Here is a 21,996-nt window from a genome sequence, read left to right on the forward strand (position 1 = left end):
CCGTGAAGAATCACACCCCGTGCTCAGGACGCCCGGGTCTGCGCTGGGGGCTGCCCGCACACACCTCCCGAAGGGAGCTGCCGGCAGCCCGGGCCCCGTCCCGACCACCCCGGGAAGGAGCGCCCACCCCGCCGCCTTGCCCGCCCCCGCTGAGGGGAGCCGCGGCACCGACCCCACGGCCCGGGGGCTGCCGCTCTCCACCCGAGCCGCCACCCAACCCGACGGCGCCTTCCCCGAGCCGCGGAGCCTGCAGCCGCCTCAGCCCTTCCTCCCCCCCTCACAGATTTTAAGGACTGATGCAAGAAGGCGCCGGGAAAGACGGTCCCCGTCCCCCCCACCACCACTTTCCTGTCAGGAATCAGCCCCTCAGCCACAGACCGGCCCCCACAGCAGCCCGGGGGGAGCCCGCACCCCTCCCTGTCAGAGACGCCCCACCTGCTCCGCCCTCCCCCCTCACCCCTCCGGCGGCCCTTTCCCGCCGGCCAACGGCCCGCCTCGCGCTGGCGGCCCGGCGGCGGGAGCGGGGTGAGGGGGAAGGAGGAGGAGGAGGAGGAGGAGGAGGAAGACGAGGGGGAGGAGGGGGAGGGCCGCCGGCGACCGCGCGAAGAAAAGGAGCGAAGCGGCCCCGCGCGGGCGGGAGCCCTGTCCCGCGCCCCGCTGCCGCGCGCCTCCTGCCCGGCGCTCTGATTGGCCGGCCGCTCGGTCGGGGCTCCCCGGCGGGCAGCGTCTGATTGGCCGGATTGTAAAGCGATGTCTGTAGGGCGCCTGGCGGGAGCGGTAAGAGTCCCCCTCCCCTCCCTCCCTCTCTCCTGTCCGTCCGTCCGTCCGCCCGCCGGGCCGCCCGCCGAGGTGAGGGCGCGGAGCCTCCCGCCGCCGCAGGGGCCGGGGCGGCCTCCCCCCCCCGCCGCCTCCTCCTCCTCCTCCTCCCCGGGAACCTAGCCCCGATCTGCCGCGCTCCCCTCCCGTCCCGCCGGGGAGGGGAGAGCGCTGCCCCGGGGCGGGAGCGGCTCGTCTTTAAGGACCGGGCTAAAAGGGGGTTTTCTCGCTTTGCAGATGGAGGTGAGCGTCCTGACCCTGAGGGACCTGGCGAGCGGCCGGCCGGGGCGGAGGGGCCGCGCTGAGGCGGCCCAGAAGGTGAGCGGGGAGGGCGGGGGGGAGGGACTGGCCCCCTCACACGTTAATCCGGCTCTCCCGGTGCGGAGCAGCGCACCGCTCCCGGCCCGGGGGCAGCGGGAAGATCGGGGGGGGGGGGCGGCTGGGACCGCAGAGGGTTTGCCCCCCCCGTCGGGTGGAGGCTGTTGGGGTGCGGAACCCTGGCCCGGGGGAGTGGGGGGCTTGGAGGCGGGCCGGGCCGGCGTGTGCCCCCCGGATCGTGTCCCTCTCAGTCCCCATGGCAGCGTTTGGGGGGCTGCCCGCGGGACCAGGGCAACTGGTCTGTCCAGCAGCATCTTACCTGTCGGTACCTGGAGCACAGGGGTGTCTGACGCTACCCTTAAGACAAAAAGACAATCTACTAGAAGAACCGTGAGTCGCCACCGGTGTCAGTAAGTGAAGTGCTTACACTCTGGCATAATTCTCAGGGAAACAGTTTTTTAGCTTTCGCTTAAGGAGCAAAACTCCCTAGGCGATGTCAAGCATCCCAGTGGCTACCGTTGGGTAAAGTGGAGAAGACTTTTGTACACCGTTCAAAAGCTAAGCAACACCAGGCTTGACATGGTGTGAGAATAGTATAGTCGTATTATTTAGCAGCAGTCTGAGCGTGCTGATGCACATGTCCACTATGCTTGCCTTCTGGCCTGGAAAAGTATACCTGTAACCATACCCTGGTGTTCCCAGGTCAAGAGGCTAGGCAGTGCCACTCAGCAAGGAACAAGCTTATTGTTCCTCTCCTGCCTCACCAGCCAGGAGACAGGATACCTAGCCTCAGGCATACCTTGCTCAGTAATGTCTCCTGAACTAGACCCAGTTCATGACCTGCTGTCCATGCTCAACCTGAGTCCTCCAACGATCACATAGTTCTTCTCAGACTCAGTTCCTATTATCTCAGATATTTGTTTCAGTTCCTGCTGACACACTAAGTTCATTGAGCCAGTCTTTCCTGTCCTCTTGTACTTGGTAAGCCATCTCTGCTTGGATCAAGGCAAATCTTGTACTTCTACCAGCTGCCCTTGCGGTTTTGTGGAATACAGCTAGGAGTTCATAGAGCATTGCAGCTACTGAAAAAAAAGGGAAGAGGGGGTAAAAGCATTTCTTAGCTTAGTTGGCAATTATGACATTCAAGAAATGAAGATCTGAAAGGTTGGTAGTAGACATGTACTTCTTGTGTAGTTCCACCACTTTTTTCATTGTGATATTTGCACAAACATGAAAATTTGAGGTAGTGGAACAGCAGGTTGCTTCAGCTGCCTTCACTGCAGTTCCATTAGCACCAGCTGTAGTGAACAGGAACTTGAGGGGAAGGTAGACTTTCTCCATTACAGATGAAGTGTTGATTCACTGCCAGATGTGAAATTGCAAGAATATATTGAGTGCCAACAGTATGTGAACATATATTCCGAGAAGTACCATGGCCTCTAAATTGACCCCTATTTATCACAGTGGAGTTAGTTACAACTGGCTAACCGTTAATTGTAAAAAGAGATATATTTATTACATCCTTTTGTGTAATTCATAGGTGAATGTATGCAGAAGCCTTCACCATCAGTGCTCAGAGCACAATGCTTTCAATGTGCCAAATTCATTTCCAGTTTGAATGCTACAGAACTGCTCCTGGTAAAAGCCAGCCCCAGTTGTTACTAGAACTTCTTTCTACTGTCTACCTAGGCTGATATTTGGAATCACCTATTTAAATATCTATATCAGCTAGTGATAGCTGAATTGCTCCAAATAAACAGCAAAACTTAACTTGGGACAGTTCTTACAGCAGACCAACAGTAACTTAACGTTTTCCTCCAGACTGTATTCCGTTTCAGAATTGGACTTCTTGCAGCACAAAATAAAATACTTAATAACCATATCTGGTCTTAAAGTTGCCATGTCAGATTTTTAAAACTCATTTTGAAAAAAATGTTAGTCTGAGCAAGAAGACCTGCTCAGATTGAGACCAACACCAAAAAAGCCACAGCTAGGCTGAAGAACAAACAACTTCAAGCCTGATTTATAGTTTAAAATCAGTTTGCTGTGGTTCTGAAGGCTTCACTCCCAATTCCAGCAAGTTATAAGCTTTGCTAGCTTTCTGATGATAATTTGGCTGCTTTCTCTCTCTCACTTCACTCAAGGTGCATGCAACCATTTCAGGGGACTAAATTTAGAAACCACTGAGCAATATTAGCTAGAGTTCCAAAAAACCACATTATCCTGTTTATAGGGTATTAAGGAGAATTAAGTGATAGCTGGACTATCTAAGATCATTGATCTCCCTGGGCAAAAAGCAACAGTACAACTTTCTGCATGGGCCTTTCTGGAAGTCCTGCTCTGTGCCAGGTTTAGGATAACTGGACCTCAATTTTTTTATATCCTGCAAAGAAAGCCAGTATGGCATCCTGTTTACTTCATTCCTTTAATCTTCATTAGCTATTTGGACTAACAGGCAAGAGGGAAGTAGTGTCTCTTGTTGCTCAGAAACAGATGTCTTGGCTCAAGGATACCATTGATGCTTTTTTTCAGTCAGTCCCTTGAAATTAGTTGGTCTGTGGTGATCATTCCTGCAGTAAAAGGAAGGAGAAAAATTGGACCTGAAGATGAAATATGAAAAAAGTTTGATTGCAGCTAGGGACTGGAGGGACTTGAGCTTCATTCAAAGAATGATAAAAATCAGCTGATGAATTAAACTTTTCCTTCTAGCAGCTCTTAGCCGTAGTCAAGGAATGCAGTTATGGAGATTTTCTTCATTGTTTTGAGCAGCAGACAGTGCAGATGCAAAGCTTGCTTCACTTGCACATGAAGTGACATCCGCTTTAGTTTGACATTTTATGACAGTCTGAGCTGCATCCCCAGCATGGCATTTCACTGGGGACCTTTCAAGCAGAACACCCTGTTTTGCTAAGTGTAATGTGACCAATGCATTATTTCAGTTTTAATCCAATTTGGTGATTTATGTTTGTGTAATAACAGTCAGAGTTCAAAAGCCTGATAGGCCATAAGTTTGACTGGTTGACCACAGGTTCTGTAATTCAGGGTGGTATCTCATACACACTACCTCCAGTACGCTAGCATGTAGAGTATTTTACCACTTCCAACAAAGGCAGAAGAACTGTGCTAAATATAGCTATGAGTGCCAAGGCATGAGTCACTACAATTACCTTTGTAAGAACAATGAAATTGATTGCTGGACTGTTTTCTTTCCTGTTGTGTCTAAAGAACTTTTTGGTTTTAATAGGAAAATATATTTGATCGATCCAGGATGGCACCAAAGACTCCCATTAAGAATGAACCAGTTGATTTATCAAAGCAAAAAAGCTGCACCCCAGAAAGAAATCCAATTACACCTGTTAAGCTCATCGACAGACCTCAGCCTGATCCCTGGACCCCCACTGCTAACCTGAAGATGCTTGTTAGTGCTGCTAGCCCTGACATGAGGGACAGGGAAAAGAAGAAAGAGCTCTTCAGACCCATAGAAAACAGTGAGCAGAGTGACACACCTGATTCGTTACAGGTGAGACTCAGAACATGGTTAACTTATGTTCAGTTAGGACTCAGACCTTCCTTAAGTTGTGCCTCAGTTTTCTTCCAATTGGTCCTTTGCTTCTTATGGAAAACTGCAGAATTGTAAAACATTCCCAAGGACAGTTGCCTACACAGCACTGACTGAGTAGCAGAACTTTCAAAGACTAAAAGTAACTGTCTTACTAGTAACTGACCTGAGACCCCTCAACAGCCTGAATATTACTTAAAAGGACAGTGAAGGAAGTAGAGCTTAAATGTGTCATTTTCCCCAATTTAATTACTTCTGATGCTATTTTCTGAACTGCATTAGAAAGAAAATTGCCAGATCATTATGACAGGCAGCATTTTCAAAAGCAATTCGACAATGAAAAGGCATATTTTTCTGTATACTTTTGAAATCCTATACCTTGTCCACAACAGCCCATCAGAGCGGTCAGTTGAAACCTTTCTCCCCCTTTCCACCTCAGCCGCCGAGCTAGTAGTCAGACAACATGCTTAAGTGTTAGGAAGACTTTTACTTGCCAAGGCTCAGGCAATGTGGGGGCTGATCCCTGTCCTTGCTTTAGGAAGTGGAGAGGATGATGTCAGGATGTAATTAAGTATCATTACAGTTTTCCTCCTTCAGACTTTTTTTTTTTGTTGTTCCAACCACTGCTTTCCCTCTTCTGGATTATTTCTTATAGAATATCCTTCCTTGGTGACATCAGTGAGAAGAAGATAGTTCTGGGGTCCTCCTGCTGAGAAGCATCATTTGATAGGTGCAGGTCACTCTACAAGTGTAGATTTTACAGCATCTACAGTGATGGTAGTCTGAAGAATTCTCCAGCTTAGATAGTCATAAAGGAACAAACAGTTTTCTAAAGATAATTCCTAACATTGCTTCCAGTAAGTAAAAAATAGTCAACGTTAAATGTTAGTTCATTACCACTCCAAGCCTGCTAAGATCATATTGCATTTTTGGCGTGGCTACTATAAAGAGTTCAAATATCTTCTAGTTAATAAAACTTATACTTAATACTTTTCTCCACACAGAAAGTTAATTTACAAAAGATGTAAAAGTGTTACTGTAAGAATACTGCTATTTCCATACCATATAAAACTCAAAGAATTCAATCAGAGCAACAGCCTGCCACAAGGTCACTTAGTCACAACCAGCAAAGGACAGTTAAGATCTCATAAGCAAGGAAACGTGGGTTTCAACAGCTGCCACCACTCTCAGCTTTTCTTTGCCAGAGGGCAAGATTATATTTTTTTCCCTCCTTTTTTTGACACAGAAGCAAAACCCCAAAGTTACCAGTGCAGAAAAAACACCTCCCTGATTCTCATTTTGTAATAAATAAACATACCTCTTCATACATTCTTGCCGTCACAGTTTTATTATTTTCTTTTTTCCCTGCAGGGACAGAAAGACCATATTCAGGTCATCCTACAGAGTTCACTTAAGCTAACAGCTTGACTGAGGTTAAGGTTCAGAGACTGGGTGGTGCCTTTTATAGTTTCTTAGCATCGTCCCCCTCCCTCCCCAACTCCCAGTTTCTTAAAGTTATAGAGGCACTGTAAAGGGCAGTAAAATCTCTTGAAAGAGGTGTTGCAGGAACTCTTTGATGGCTTGTATATCTTCTGGTTTATTAGATCCAGAGGTGTTTGAGGGAATATTCCTCCTCCTCTCAAAAAGAAATATTTCTGCCAAGTAGGATCTTACCATCTGCTAGTCTTGGGTGGTTGGTCTTACTGTTTTGTTTCCTTATGCATAACCATTATTGTATGATCTCGCAGATAAGAGTTTTTCTGTGTGGTTAACTAAAAAGAGCTTGCAAGCAAAAGTGTGTCACCCAAGTACTCTGGTGCTTGCAAGGAGTCCATGGGTTTTTTTCCTTATTAGAAAGTCTGAGCTTAAATATTGCTAACATTTGACATATCCCTCACTTGGCTATGCCTTGCTGCTAAAGCTCTGCACTAAAGGGTTAACATTTATTTTTTAACAGTATGATATGGTAGACGACTGCACGGTTGATGAATTTGAAAAGCAGAGGCCCAGCAGAAAACAGAAAAGCTTAGGACTCTTGTGCCAAAAGTTTCTAGCTCGCTATCCAAGTTATCCATTGTCAACTGAAAAAACTACTATTTCTTTGGATGAAGTGGCTTCAATTCTTGGTATGTATACCTGCAAAAATGGGGTAACTGATCACCTGGAGTAACCCAACAGGAGGGCCTTCAAAAGATCATCCTTCTTACAGAATACATTCACGGTCTGCCTTTCCCTGGGTCTGGATGTTCTTCTAATCATACTAATCAAGAGTTGGAAATGCCTAATATTCCTAAGTGTCTTTACTGCTTGATAGTGCTACCATTTTGAAATCTACTTTCTGACTTTTTACTACCCAGATCTGTCTGTTTATCAACTCTGTTGCTTTCTTAAATTTTCAATTTGCTGAGCACTGAAGGAGTTATGAGTTACAAACCCTCTGAAGGAGGACTTACAAACAACAAATTTTGTCAAAATGGAATGTCTGGGGAAACAATTGCAAACTAGTAGGTGTAGGAAATCAGTTGGCTTCACTGCCTGACTTCAGTAATGTGCCTGACATTATATCTTCCAAGATCTCATGGTTCATCAAGGTTATATTAGCTTTAAATATTGTCTTGTGAGGGGAGGTTACCAGGAGACCTGCAAGAGTAGAATGAGAAAATGCGTTATATTGAGGTGGCAAGAGGGTATCGAGTAGGCTATTTGCTGGGTCTGCTGTTAGGTTTGGTCTTAGCTAAAAGATTAATGAAAAATCTGAGAGAAGTATTAAAACTTGTGAGAGAGGACTCAGCCAGGTCACACCAATAACAAAAAGATCGAGGTCCTTGGAGAGGTTGTCTCTTAGCTAGGAAGGGCTTTACAAAATTAGACTTAAACTAAATAAATATTGTATCTACTTTTAGAACTCGGGTATTTTACAGAAAAGAGGTAGCAAAAATGAAATGTGTCTGTTTTCGAAAGAAAGAGAACAGAAGAGTGATGTCCTCTGTGACTCTGGTAAGAAAGTCCTTGAAATACTCATTTATTTGCTTTGTTAATGGGAAGTGGAAATAGGAGAGAATTCAGGTGAAGTAAATAGTTAAATAAATTACTTTTTAAACAAATTGTTCTTTTAGATTTTGCAGTTACTCCTTTCTGTGTTTGCATGTGATGCTCATGCTCCAACCTTGTACAGCTGAACATGAGTAGAGCTTTATTCTGTGTTGGGAGTGGCATTACCTTGCTTTCCTAAATACTAGAAACTTTGTTTTAAAACTTACTGTTGGGGATTTTACCTCCCAGAAGGGGGTGCATTTGTTCCTGTCTCTTTGGTTTTCACTTCCTTGCTTGCCTCTATCCAGTTGCTTCAGGGACCACTAAATTTTTCACTGATGATGTTGCTGCTCTCTGTGTAACTAATGACGGTTGCAATACAGCTTTTGCTACTAATGTATATTGCTTTGTTCACTGAAGACCTATGGAAAGACCACAAAGGAGGCTATGCTGCTGGTGCCTGACAGACACCAGGATATGTGTAGCACTCTTGTTTTTCTGGTGTATGTTTCACTCCAAGATCTCCACACGCTTGGAAATACTCATTAATTGTTTATCCCAATATCCGTTTGAGGCTGGTAGGTATTATCCATATTCTCCAGATGGGTAAACAGATGCATCAAGGCCTTGCCTTCCACAGGGAAGTCTTTCAAAACCTTTCCCCTTGGCTAGCACTTGTTCTGCTCAGCTGATGTTAACCGTTATGGGACTTCTGGCACAGATGATGTCACCAGTGTATAGTGCACTGTGTTAACATGTAACAGCCATGCTTCAAACAGTGCTGGACGTGAGCACTTGGGACAGTGAGCAGAGCCACCAGCCTGTTCATATTCAGTCCCCAACCTTGCTCATGTCAGTCAGGCTGAACCCAAGTTGGACATATTTCATAGATTTCCTGTTGGTGCAGACCCAGCCAGCAAAAAGGACTCGTTTCTGCTGCATTTGGGAACAGTGGGTCTCATTCTCCACTGCTTTGCACCTTGTGAATCCTTTGATGCTCCTTTGCTTGGTACGTGCTTAGCAAGTAATTGTGCCATGGGAAATGCAGGTGGAGGACCATGCTCCCACTGGTTCCCGTGGGAGTGGGCTTTGTGTCTACCCTGTGTCAGTGCCAGGCTCAGACCCTTTCCTGCCCTCTGTTACACACAAGCTTGTGTACAGGTATGTGTCTGAGCCCTGAAGCTCTCTGACTAGAAGGGCCAAAGTGCTTTTAAAACCTCAGGGCAGTCTGGTTAGGTCTGAGTGAGTGGGGCTTGGCAGACTGCAATCAGTTCTTCTAAACACAGTGTAGATGCTTTAAGCTGAAGCTATGGCTGGGCCGGCAGTTAAGAAAACAGACAAAGATTATCACACGATGGGGCTGGCCATACATAAGTCAGTTCTTAATTGTGCAAATTTGGATGGGTCTAATGTAATGTGTCCAGATGAACAGTGAAAAATGTGTTGTGAACACTCAGTATTAGAGAACAGCCTAGCCTGTTCTCTGTTCCGCTTCTGCTGAAGAGCACATTAAAACTAGATGAGCATCTATGGTTTTTTTATTTCCCCCTCTTAAAACAGGAGTTGAGCGGAGACGAATTTACGATATAGTGAACGTCTTGGAGTCATTGCACTTGGTTAGCCGTGTGGCCAAGAACCAGTACTGTTGGCATGGCCGGCACAACCTCAGTCAAACTCTGAAAACACTTCAGGAAGCAGGAGAGCTGCAGTATGGAGAGCTAATGACCTTCTTCCAGCACAAGGAGCAGGACTTGGAGTACAAATTTGGAGAACGGAAAAAGGAAACTATTCCAGATTCTCAAGACAGACCATTACTGGACTTTTCAGAACCAGATTGCACCTCTGGTAAGATAACTGATGTGTATGATGTGATACACAGACACAAGTCTCTTTCTCCAGTTTACTATGTGACTTTTCCCCTTGCTTTGCTTTTAAATTAAATAATAAAAAATTATTCTTTTCAAAAAGCTGCTGAATTCACCACAGAGTTGACAGAATCCTTCCTTCTATCCTGTCCCTAGCATAGTTCTCAGGATGGATTTTTCTCTCTGTCCTACAGACTGGCAGGAACTTATGCCAGACACTTCAGTTCTTCATTTCCCACCTGTATCTGACATTAAATGCTTTATCCTGACAGAAGGTGCCATCTTCCATTTGTCTACTCTTTGCATGCTGCCCATGTAATACAGTGTTTTAAGTTACAAAGTCCTTTGGAGTCACAAAATTATAGTGGCACAAAACGTGTAATGTAACATAGAATCAGCTTTGGAATCTGACTTTCTAAAAGCTATTTCTCCAAGCTTTAATTTTTATTGCCTTTTGAAGAGAGACTTCTCTTTGCATTACTCAGTTATTTGCTGCCTTTCAAAAGATTTCTGCTTCCTGACAAGGAAATACTTTACCCCTTTTGTGTGTGAGAAACCTACTTGCTAGTTTTCTGGCTGTGGTGGATGACATATGCTAAGAGGCTTGGGTATTATTTGTAACACAGCATCTGCAAACAGCAGAAAGGACAAGTCGTTGCGGATTATGAGCCAAAAGTTTGTCATGCTGTTCCTTGTCTCCAAGACCAAGATAGTCACTCTGGACATCGCAGCAAAGATACTGATAGAAGAGACCCAGGATACAGTGGACCACAGCAAATTTAAAAGTAAGCTGGCTATTGAAAAGCAAATCAATCAGTCAGTAAAGAAAACGGGCATGTTTGGACTGACACCAGTAGGTAACAGCAAGAGCAGGTCAAGAATCTTTTGCTGAAATACGGTTTGGGTTTTTTTTTTAATTGTAAACGCCAGTTTGTGAAAACAGAGCTTGGGGTGGGGAAGAGTCAGTTTGACTATTATCTCCAAGTTTTAGATTCAGAATGAAGAAAAATCTTTTTTTTTGTTTGAATTTTTTTTCATACTTTAACCCTGTTTCCTGTACCATTCTGAATGACATTTCAAAACTTACTGAAATGAAACATGTGGTTTAATTTAATGGAATTCATTTTTTTCTCTGCAGAAATGTGTTACTTCTCCTTTTTACACCAGAAATCTTTCACAGCTGGATGGCACAGTTTGCTTTTCAGTTAGTGGGGATTATTACTTTGATCCCTTGGACAACATGGAAAAACTCAGCATTAGTAAATAATTCTTCTAAAATAAAGACTTTTATTTTAAGTCTTTAAAGTACTTTTAAAATAAAGTACTTGCACTTCAGTCTTAAAATTCTCTGCCAAATACCAGGAGGGATGTAAGAAGTTTAGCTGGACAATCTGTGGGTATCATATTCAGCTCAAGCATATTATTTACTGGAGTCACAGAGATTTTTCTAAGACTGTTACATTTTTAGATGATAAGTATGGGTCCTCTTGTGATCAGCTGTGCACTCATGTGCCTCTTGCCCCCATGTGCTTGTTTTTACCTCGTGGAGGTAGCTGCCCTTTCTGGGCAAGCTCATGATGTAATCACTCCCTAACCCTTTTCCATCAAAGTGAGGTAAGTGAGCTTGAAGCTGAGCAGCTAAGATGGATAAGAACCTAAGATACGAAGAAGCAGTGACAAGCAGATGGGAGCTGGCATGGCAGGCTTCATAGGAGGTGGCTTAAGTCCATCCCAATTTGATTTTACCCACCTCATCTATGAAAGCTGTGGTGATATCCTGGAATGAAATTACTGTGTAAATATGTACTGTATGCATTGTAAACATGACTGTCTTGACTATTTCTGCCCTTTCTTGTTAGCAAAGGTACGAAGACTGTATGATATCGCCAATGTTCTCACCAGCCTAGGCTTGATCAAGAAAGTTCATGTCACGGAGGAACGAGGACGCAAACCAGCCTTCAAGTGGATTGGGCCTGTGGAGTTCCCTGGAAAGACCGGTAACTTGTGTAGCTCGCAACTCTTTTCTTTTTGGTTTGACAGTCACTTACCAAGTGGTTAAAGGTTGTTTTCCGTGTGTAAAGAATGGCTTAGCATTCATCGTCTGCCCTGTGATTAATAACTGCTGGCCAGCTCCACATTTGCCCTTGTTAGACTTTACGTTCAAGGGCTGGAGCTGTGGACAGATGTTGAAAGATACTGTGTCTTGCTGGTATTTTTACACCGACTTACATAACCATATGAATAACTATATGAATTGTAGAACAATGGCAGATAATGCCTACATCTCCAAATCTGGGTCCACAGCTTTCCTGGGCTGCAAAATCTCAGTAATTCTGTCATAATTAGACAGTGAATTATTTTCTTTGTAAGTGGACTTACCAAGGTAGAGCAGGGCTGTTTCTTGCACGTGTCCTCTCACACAAAAGGTTTTTCTGCAAAGAAGGAGGCAGTGGGCCAAAGCATCTCTGTAAGCTGCTGATTCTGGGCTAGAAGCCAGAGCAAAAGGAAGCCCTTTGGTAATGTATTTGGGTCAAACCAGTGCCAGGACCAAGCAGAAGTGAAGGATAGTATTAATGCCATCTTAGTACCCTTTCTCCTGGCTACGCACACTAGAGTGCAGCTGCTGCTGCAGCTGCCATGGAATGGAAAGGAGGGAAGCCCTTATCTTGTCTACCGCTGCTTACTGAGCTTAGGTCTGCTTCAGTGTTGTGGGGTTTGAGATGACATAGAGGTTACCTCCTCTCTTATGGCCAAGTTCAGTAACATGGCAGAAGCCTAAATGATGAGCTGTGTTCCCTGAAGGACTGTTGTACAAAATTATGTTCTTACAGATGAGCCGAGAGGGCATAGCCCAACATCTGATCCTCTGCCAGGGACACAGAGAGGAGCCTGTGTCCCGTATCAGATCTGTGCTACTGGAAAACAAAGATTTACACGTCACGCTTCATTTAACGGTGCACAGCCTTGTGAAGGGACCAGAAGGAAAGTCAGTTCTGAGCCCAACAGCCCACGTCAAGAGAGGCAAGGTAACTACTAATGAGCATGTTCTTTTGTATCCCGCTAGATCTGCCCAATTGTGGGCCCACCAATTTAAGGCACTTGATAGGGTGAATCAGCCTAATTAAATATGTGAATTACCCTTGGGAGGTGCCTATATTTCTGCTGTCCATATGGAAGACATGAGACTTCTGAGAAGTCACAGGAAGTATGAGACTTCTGTTTTGTCATGTGCTTTGGCCTCTAGTCAAGCACCTAAATTTAGATGAGATGAATCTGGGTCATAGTGCCTTGAACCTGCAGTTTGTTTTCTGGTAAATGTTTCTGTTCTCCACTAACTGCAACTATACTACAGTTTCTTCTGTGAAAATTTGGTATAGATAAAAGAAAGATTCTTTAGCCACAAAAGCTTGCTTTATTTTATGGTTCCTAATATAGTGGAATTTACTGTAACAATCTAATGGATAGCTGTTAAAAAAGATAAAGCAATTACAGGGCTTTTCACAGTTCCCTCTTATAGGAAATGATGATTTGGAGCACCTCTCCAGTGGGACTGAGAGTTCTGAGTGTCTTGCAGATTCTGGCTCTAGGTGATTAGTGGATGTTATAAAAGTGTGCCAGGATAGAAAAATTATACCAATTATTTTATATGGCCAGTATCAAAATATGCTTGGTAAACCTACCTGTTATTAATTGAATGCTCCTTTGTTCTTTCAGCCTGTATTGTGAATTCAGATGAATATTGCTCCAAAATGATAAATCTAGCAGCTGTCTGCAGGCAGAAAATAGAGGAAGATAGTAGGTAGGTTGGTTTTAACTCTGTCCACTTTCAGCTTTGTGCTTGTCATGTTTAGTTCAAGGCTAGATTCCATTGATGAGACTGAGACAGAAAAATGCTGCAGAGTCTCATTATTACTATTTTAATGCTGATAGGTCTCAGCGTGGCTTGCTTTTTTTTTTTCATGGCGAATTTATACCCACCTGTACTTGTACCACTGTTGTCCTTTAAATCATGATTCCATGGAAGAGCCTCTCTGTTGTATCAGTGGGTCTTCTCTACACCCATGCTAATTTGAATTCATTTGCGAATGATTGACTCTAGTCAAGTGCAACTGAAAGCATTATTGTTCTGCCAAAACCCTGACAAGTCTGTTTCTGTGCAATTAGAAATAATAAAAGGTGATCCTCCTTGTAAACTGTGTAAAAGTAGTGGTTTGGGGGGGAGAATTTTTCCACATTTATGTCCAACAATGTACCTGTTTGCTTTTAAGCATAAAATAGGGGGTTTGGACTAAATGTTTTTCCTCTTTTCATTACTTTTTTTTCAGGAATAAAGCTTGTGCCACAGAAACGATATTCAATTCAGCAAGGAAGCCAAGCATAACCTCACCTCTCTCCCTTCTTCCAGTTCCAGGGGACTCTGATTTTTGTGTTAACCCTTTGCCTCAGGCAGTTTTCCCTGTGGTTCAGGCAGATGTGCCAAACCTGTCGCTGCCAAATGGGGTCAACAGCCAAGCTCTACATCCTTGCACGCCAGCAGCCTCCAAAACAGAAAATGGAAAACCTACCCTGCTCCCCAATCAACCCTTCCTGTGCTTCCCACCTTCATCCCTTTTTATGTTGTGTGGTGGTCTTCAGGAAAATAACTTGAGGGAGACCCTGCCCACCGCAGGAGACATGGGAAACAGGAGTGCAGAAGCTCAGACCACTGTACCTCCAGCTGCCTGCCAGAAACGCAGCTCCCACAAGTGTGCATCACCCTCTGCACCTGTAGATGATGAAGAGCCAGCTGCTAAAAAGCAGACCATGGAACAGAGTGATGTGCCCCTCTCACTTGTAGTACCCAAGGTAAAGAAGTGAATTTCATTATCACTTAGGCTTCCTGTTAGGGAGGAAAGACTTTTGCCCAAGATAGTGTTTTCAGAAGCAAAAAATTCACTACACCACTCCTGTTACAGGTACAGATACAATGCTGCCTCCCACATATTAATAAAATTGTAAGGGTGCTGTGCCAGGAAGTACAGGCATTAACTGGGAGATGTTTTCACATTACCAGGGGAAAATGGACTGTGATTGCTTTGCATAGTGAAGTGATGGTCAGCTGTTCTTTGTAATCAGTGTCCTGATCATTGCCTTCAACAAAACAGCCTGCCAGAGGGGAAGCAATCAATGTGACCATTACTCCTCATCTTCCCCTGTTAGCTTGGGCTTCCCCTGACAGCAGCAGCATTGCTTGCTCCACCAAGCTACAGCAAATGTGATTTGTACTTCCCCCCTACTCTCCAACTTGAGTCCCTCCCTCTCATGCCCAGTGTTGCCCACAGCAGGCTGGTGAAAGAGGAGATGGTGGTGAAGGTGAAGTGCATCTATATCACAGGTTTTTTTAACTACTGAAAATGGGTGTCAGGCTCAAGGTCCTGTCAGGGGGTTTTCCTTATCAATAAAGAGAAATTAATCCCCAACTCAGGTATTTCTTATCTAGTGTCTCCAAGTACTGAAAGTGAACTACAGCACAGGGCTTAGGCATCGCTAATATTGTTCTTCAAACCTCAAACAAAATGTTTAACTTGGTGACTTGCTAATGAGTTTTGTGCTGCCCCTTTGCATAGATGCACATTTTACTCCGTAGCTGAGGAAACTGCATGAGAGACATTGTACTGTGTTATTTCAGTTTGGACTCATCATTTCCTCTTTTTGTTTTTGCTTAGAAGCCTTTTGAGTCACCCAAGGCAGAATCTACCCCAGGAAGTGGCTGTACATCTGCTGAACATCTAGAAGATTTTCATCTTGACCATGCAAGTCCTGCTGTTCCAGAGGCTGTACACGAGGAGTCTACTAAGCCTTTAGATTCTCAGGAGCAAGAAAAATGGTCTCAGAATAAAGACCCTGATGAGCCCTCTCCAGGAAAAGAGCACATCTCCAAAGAAAATGCCAATCAACCTTTCCTACCACAGTATCTTTTTGTTCAGCCTACTGCTGGTAAGGAGAGCCATGAGATCTAGAGGCACTCAAACTTCTGCATCTGTTCACTGAGCTGTTCAAATAGGGAGACCTACAGATAGGTGAATAAGTCTATATTTGGCACAAAAACTGTCAGCAGTTCTCTGTAGTAGTTTAATAGCTCTGAACTCTCTTGACTCCAGATGAACTGTTGCTTCCGTGAAAATACAGGCATTATTCTGAGGTACTCAAACATTAATAGAGATGAATAATGTGGTGCTTGCATGCTTGAATTATGTGCAGCAAAAAAGACACCTATCCAGCATTCAAAACTTGAAGGAGCTGGAAGTCTAGGTTTGGCAGTAAGGCAGCCAGAATAGTGCAACAGCATCCCCCTGAGTGGGTGAATTTAGTCATCTATGAACTTTGTACTGTCTTGTCACATGCATCATCGGGATAGCCCCAGAAAAACTGAGGCACTGGGAGCGTAGCCAGGCCTGTTCATACTACATGGTAGGGATGGGGAGGAAGTAGCTGAAAATACTACAAGAGGATTTCATGTCCACTGTTTTCCATCCCTGTGTTTGTGTGGAGTGGAAGAGTGTTTTGTGGGAACAGGATACATGTGGCAGATTTCCACGACTACTGCTTTAGTATCCGATTCACTTGTGGCACGGAGTGAGATCTATGGGATTTCACTTATAGGATGGAGACACTCAGTTTGAAAATGTTGAACCTGTTGGCCTGCAAGGTCAGACAAACTGGGAACTGGAGCAGCTTCTGTTTCAAAACAGTATTTCAGCCATTTTCAGGAAAATTAGCGCCTTTGGGGTATATCTTTGTGGGTGTTTTCCTTTTTTTTTTTTTTTTTTCCCTTATTAAAAGCAATGCATATGTTGTCATATAACGGAGGATGTGATTCCTGTTAGTGAAAGAATTGTTTAGCCAAGATGTTGCTTGTAACTGAAGTTAGAAGCGGAAAACAGCAAGGTGTGTGTTTGGTACTTAATATGAACAAAGTAAATGGATGCAGATATAGTGAGCAGGCAGTAGGGGGGGAGATGGAAGAAGGTAAGGAAAGGGAGCTTGACAGAAGAGTCACAGGTTTGTGACAGTTTTCTTCTTTTTGTCACAGTTTTCTTCCTGGGCAGCCTGTCTCTTTCTTTGGTGTCATCTCTCTTTCCTGTTCTAGACGAAGTTATAATAGCTTAATTCCAATTTGTCAACTGTATTAATGCCTTGCTTTTTCTCTCTTTGGTTTAGGATTAAGCAGTTTTAATTTCCTGCTCTCTGCAAACCAAGCCCCTGGTGCTATCAGCCTGGCTGCGAGCCAGTTACCTTCTCTGAGCGTCCCCTGTGTCGTGGTGCCGTCAGCAGCCTTGGCTTCCTTCCCTCTCGTCTGTTCTCCCACAATCACCGGTCCTCTTTCCCCAGTTCCCGATGGCTCCTTCTCAGCTGCCACCTCCGTGAATTTCAGTATGTCTGGCTTGGCATCAACAACGCCTGTTTTCATAGGCACCACGGCCGTGGTTACCCCCAAGGTCTCACCCGTGCCTTCGGTGGATCCCCAGCAACCAGCTCACCCCACTCTGCACCTGAGTCCTGTGCTTGCAAGGTCTTGCGGTGCTGTTAAACTGGACTCCCCCGTGTGTATGGGGCATCCAGTGACCCTTCTGAAGCTGCAGCAGGTAAGAGTCAAAGCTGGTTGAGTGACGATGAAACAGCGGTGCCAGGTCACTGGGCCTGAAGGCAGCTTGTGCTGCAGGCTAGTGCTGGTGTGTCAGAGTGGTAAGTTGGCACGCTGGGAGCTGGTGTCTTCCACTTAGTTTCCATATCCATATTGTAGCAGTGGTGGGGCTTGGGACAGTGTTAAAGATATAGCCCAGCATAGCACATCTAGCCCTGAATGGTGAAGTGGTGAGTTTTAAAAATCTTACAAGAATTTTAAAAATAATAAAAATCTTAATCTTAAAAATCTTATAGGAATAGAGAAAAAAATGAGTTACAGGGTTTTTTCCCTAGAAATCTGAGTCAATATTTTTTTCCCCATTTGACACTATCATTGTAAGTGTGTTATGCAATGGCTACAGAAACACATTAGGTGGGCAGGAGGATGGATTGTCATAATTCAGGAGTCAAGTGGCTGCAACACTTCTTAGGTAGTAGTGTCCTGGGTTACCTCCTCACCCCATTCTGATCTCTCTTCAGCATCAGAACTGGGGGAAAACGATTCTTGTGGGTTTTGTTGGTCTTCTTTATAAAGATATTTTTTTTAAATCTACCATAGAAACAGAACTTGTGTGTTAGAGAAAAAGAGAAATTTAGAAGTGAAGGACTCATTTTTTTGAAGTACAATGAGTGACATGAAACAGTCATGTCACACTGCGTTACCTGGGTCTTTACAACTATTAGCAATGACAGTTTGGCACTGCTTTAGCTTATATTCTTAAATCTGTGATTTATTTTTCTATTGTCTAATGCAGTGACTAATAGATTGAACTTTTGGAAGCTTTAGGAATGTTACTTTATATTTCTCTTGTTTGAGCTTTAGAAAAAGTCTGTAATAGAGACTAGTTGGCAGCCAATCTTATTACAGATATTAACATTAGAGGTTACGGTACAGTGACACTCACAATAGAAGTGGCCAGGGCTTAGGAGACTAATTTTAGATCTGTTTTGATGCTAACAAATAAAGAAAGCAAGTAAAACACCGAGGAAGGGAAAGAGACATTTAAGCTAAAGGACAAGATTGGCATAAGAATGAATGAGTGTGAACTAGTCATGAATACATTTAAGTTGGAAATGAGATAGAGGCCTTCAGCTTCCAGCAATGATGTACTGGCAGACAGCTCCAGAACAGAAAGGGGCAAAGCCTGTAGCTTTTCATGTGCAGCTTCTGAAAGGATGTGTGATGTGGTTCCTGATAGTGGCAGGGTACAGGGCTTAGTGTCTACAAGCTGTCTTCTGTTTGCATGCTTGCATGTAGACTTTGAGAACACCCTACTGAATCGCTTCGGTTTTGTTTCACAAATAGCCTTCGTCAACTCCCCTCACTCCCAAGAGCATTCGTCCTGCACATCATGAGGCATTTTTCAAAACTCCCGGAAGTCTTGGAGACCCTGTTGCATGGAAGAAAAATGAAGGCAACCAGACCAGAAATGCCAGCTCTGTGCAGAGGAGACTTGAAATCTCTAGTACCAGCCCTGACTAACTCCACTCATTGCAAAGGGTGGGCAGATTGTCTTAGGCCCCTGTATCGATTACAAGAGAACAATCTCTTACATGACAAGAGGAGTACGTCAGAATGTCATCCCTTTTGGCATGCTTCCCCGCTATCTATCACCCACTGGTTCTGTTAACCACATTCTTCACAAATCATCCTTGATACTGAAAACCTTTTACTGAATTGTTCCTTCAGTACTGATTTGAATTCAGATGCTGTCCTTCACATGGCCTTGTGGGCATCAAATTGTATTTGTGGTTTTAATTTGGAAAACTCTCTTTATTGCCATGAGGAGATGCAAACAGATTTTCTTGGAGTCCCCAAGGGTTCTTTTTTCATGGTTTTAAGTGAGATGTCTAGCACTTATCTGGGGTAAGCATTTTTTTTTTGCATGTACTCTACTTACCCTGAGTAAATCTGTGGTGAAAATTATAAACTTTTCCAGTTGTGAGAGCAACTGCTTCCTTGGTTCCAATCTGTCAAATCCTGCCTCTGCAGTGCAGCCTTTTGCTATTTATTTTGTACGGCGGAGTGGGATTTAGTGCAAAAAAGTTTTTTTGCAGGTTCAGAATAACAGATTTTCTCAGGGTAGGATTACTTGAATGTCAGTTGGTGGTTGTACAATTTGCCCAGCACTTGTTATTAGAAAAACCTAATAATAACACAGTATGATTGAATGTATACATGTGAAAAATATTAAGACCAAAATAACTGTGAATGTTAACATTTTTATAATTGTGTTAATGAACTGTATTATTCCTTGGTTGTTTTTTTTTTTCTTTCACTCTGAGCAAAATGTACAAGTTAGATGTAAAGAATACAAAACCTGATTCCTTAAATAAGTTTGACAAAGTAATTTGAGAGTGACAAGCCACTGAGAGGTCTGTGCTAAGACTTCATCTCCCATTTAAATATATAGTCTAGTCTTTGTGACCAAGGAATACTAGTAAGTCATTAACCACATGATTAGATTCAGTCTTACCTGAGTCTACTTAAGTGCCTACTTAGTGGTTTACTTAAGTCTACTTAAGGGGTATGTACTTAAGTGCCTAACTCTTCACTTGCAAGAATTTCATAACTAGTTAATAGTGCATTTGAGCATACTTGGAAGACAAGGGAGATCTTATCTTTTGGCATGTTATCTATCTAAACCATAAAAAAGAAGCTGAAAAGAGCAAGAGCCGTGAATTTTGGCAGTGGGAAAAAAATTAATCTGTATTCCTTAAGAGAAGATAAAGGAGAAGAAAAGTCTAACGGTTAACATTCAGAGTTCTCAAATAATGCATGGTGCTATTAATAACACAGGACATAATTTTAAGAGCTAATGCTCTTATGCTTGGGTATGTTTTCACTGGTGTAGCAATCTGCAATTAAATTTGTGCCATTTCCTGTTTAAAGGACAGAAAGTGTTGCTGGTGACATCATGTTACTCTGGACTTTTAGTAAACATAAGGCCAGCATTATCAGCTCTTCTCATTGGTACTGGTACTGGTTTTCCAACGGTAGATACACTGTCGGATGTGCTACTTCGTTGGTTGAGGGAAGCAAGGACTTTGGGGGTTGGGGATTTGATGAGGTTTTTTATTTTTATAATGAAATGTATTATGGAAATGGAGTTTAAGAAAGAATTTTAGTGAAGCTGGGAGTTTGAGTAATGTGGCCTTATCTTAGAATAGACCAATAACAGCCTTATAAGGAGGGCTGGTTAGCCCTCATTGAAAGAAAATCTATAGTAGAATTATCATAGGAATTTCAGGGGTGGTAAAGAGAAATCTTCAGACTGCTAAATTTTAAGTTTGTTGTTTTTTTTTTTTTTAAATTACACTACAGTTGTGAAAGTTTACAGTTTTTGCTTCTGAATTATTTCTTCTTATACGCCCACTTAAATTAATTTGACTTTGAAAAGCAATGTGTAATTGGCATGGTGCTGCCCCTGCACTTCCACTAGTGTGCATTTGTTGCTGTTGGGGTTGGAAACAGGCTGCTAGGGTTCAGGATGACGTGGTTGATGTTGATTCTCCAGATCTTGTCTCTTCCCCTCTACTACAGTGCAGCCTTTTAGTGAAACGGCAGCTGGGAGCAGAGAGGAGGATCAGAGCTAGTATTGGCTCTTTGCTCCAGTTGAAGCGTCATCACAAAAATTGCCTTGCTTTGTCAGTAATGTTATTCTGTGCCATAACTAACCTAACTATACTTGAAAATTTAGGGAGTAAAAATGGATCTTCAGTTTCCCATTTCTGCTTCCACTTTTGAGTTTCCATACAGCAGGTCTAGAAATGAGGATCGACTCCCTCAGGATCAAAGCAGTTCGATGGGTCATGGTTGCAAAAGCAGATTTGGACCTGGGAGAAGAAGGGGGTTGATATGCTGTCTTGTTTTTGTCAATGCAAACTTCCCACTAAAATAGGAGTGGGACCACCGAAGCAGTCGGGCGGCAAAGGGATCAATGCTACTTGCAGTACCTGAGCTGCTGAACCAGACCAGTGAGGAGAAAAGGTTGGTTGTCAGGAGGGAATGAGTTTACTTTTCCTATCTTTGCCTTCACTGAAAGCTAAGAACTAAAATAAACTAGGAACAACTCATCAGCAAAATAGCTTTGGAAAAGCAGAATTTGTATTTGCACTGAGGCGAAGTGCATACCCAGGATGTTCTGCAGGGTTTGTGAAACCTTCCTGTCCCAAGACCATTGCTGAGGAGGGTGAGCGTATAACTTATACTTGAATCTACCTGCCACGTTTACATTTCTGATTGTCTTTTGTAAATTGGTGCTATTTCTGTATTTAAAAAGCTGTATTTTTAATGTAAAGCTGCTTCCAGTTTGTATCTTTGCACTGCTAGTTTAATATAGATATTAATTTTATTGCTGTTTATAACTGTTATTCAGTGATTAGACGTCCTGCTTTTCCTGCTCTCTAGCCATCTTTTTAGCTGTCTGCATATAGCTTTACTCCAATCACACTGTTTGGTTGAATATTTTTTTTTTATACTATCTCTTAGCAAAATATTAAACTTTTACAGAATAAAAATGGAATTAAAACCAAGGCTGAGGCTGTGATTTCAGTATGGAGAGCACCCTTGAAAAGAAATATCCATCCACCGCACATCCAGGTGAGCAGTCCCTGTTGGATCTGAGCACTGAATAAGCAGCAGAGGATGACAGCTCGCCCCAGCGGCTCTCGCCTCCGGCTGTTTTACACAGCATGGACACATTTCCCACTCCAGCTGTTGCAGGTACAAGGACCAAT

At 43.6% G+C, this 21,996-nt stretch overlaps 1 protein-coding gene across 1 annotated transcript; it reads left to right on the forward strand.

Moving 5' to 3' along the window:
• The first annotated feature begins 773 nt into the window (after positions 1 to 773).
• On the forward strand, positions 774 to 21,787 carry E2F7 (E2F transcription factor 7). Its single transcript, XM_069773284.1, has 13 exons — positions 774 to 849; positions 1,054 to 1,134; positions 4,379 to 4,654; positions 6,651 to 6,819; positions 9,287 to 9,571; positions 10,218 to 10,376; positions 11,451 to 11,588; positions 12,423 to 12,617; positions 13,306 to 13,390; positions 13,917 to 14,436; positions 15,297 to 15,567; positions 16,792 to 17,216; positions 18,563 to 21,787. The coding sequence occupies exons 2-13, from the start codon at positions 1,054 to 1,056 to the stop codon at positions 18,737 to 18,739; spliced, it is 2,781 nt and encodes a 926-aa protein (XP_069629385.1). The 5' UTR covers positions 774 to 849; the 3' UTR covers positions 18,740 to 21,787.
• Positions 21,788 to 21,996: the final 209 nt, after the last annotated feature.

This window comes from Haliaeetus albicilla, chromosome 28 (assembly GCF_947461875.1).
Source record: "Haliaeetus albicilla chromosome 28, bHalAlb1.1, whole genome shotgun sequence".
NCBI classification, from domain to species: Eukaryota; Metazoa; Chordata; class Aves; order Accipitriformes; family Accipitridae; genus Haliaeetus; species Haliaeetus albicilla.

Coding starts and splice junctions, on each gene's coding strand:
- E2F7 (XM_069773284.1), top strand. CDS start 1,054: ATGGAGGTGAGCGTCCTGACCCTGAGGGACCTGGCGAGCGGCCGGCCG. Junction 6,820..9,286: donor TGAAGTGGCTTCAATTCTTG/GTATGTATACCT, acceptor CTCTTAAAACAG/GAGTTGAGCGGAGACGAATT. Junction 14,437..15,296: donor TCTCACTTGTAGTACCCAAG/GTAAAGAAGTGA, acceptor GTTTTTGCTTAG/AAGCCTTTTGAGTCACCCAA.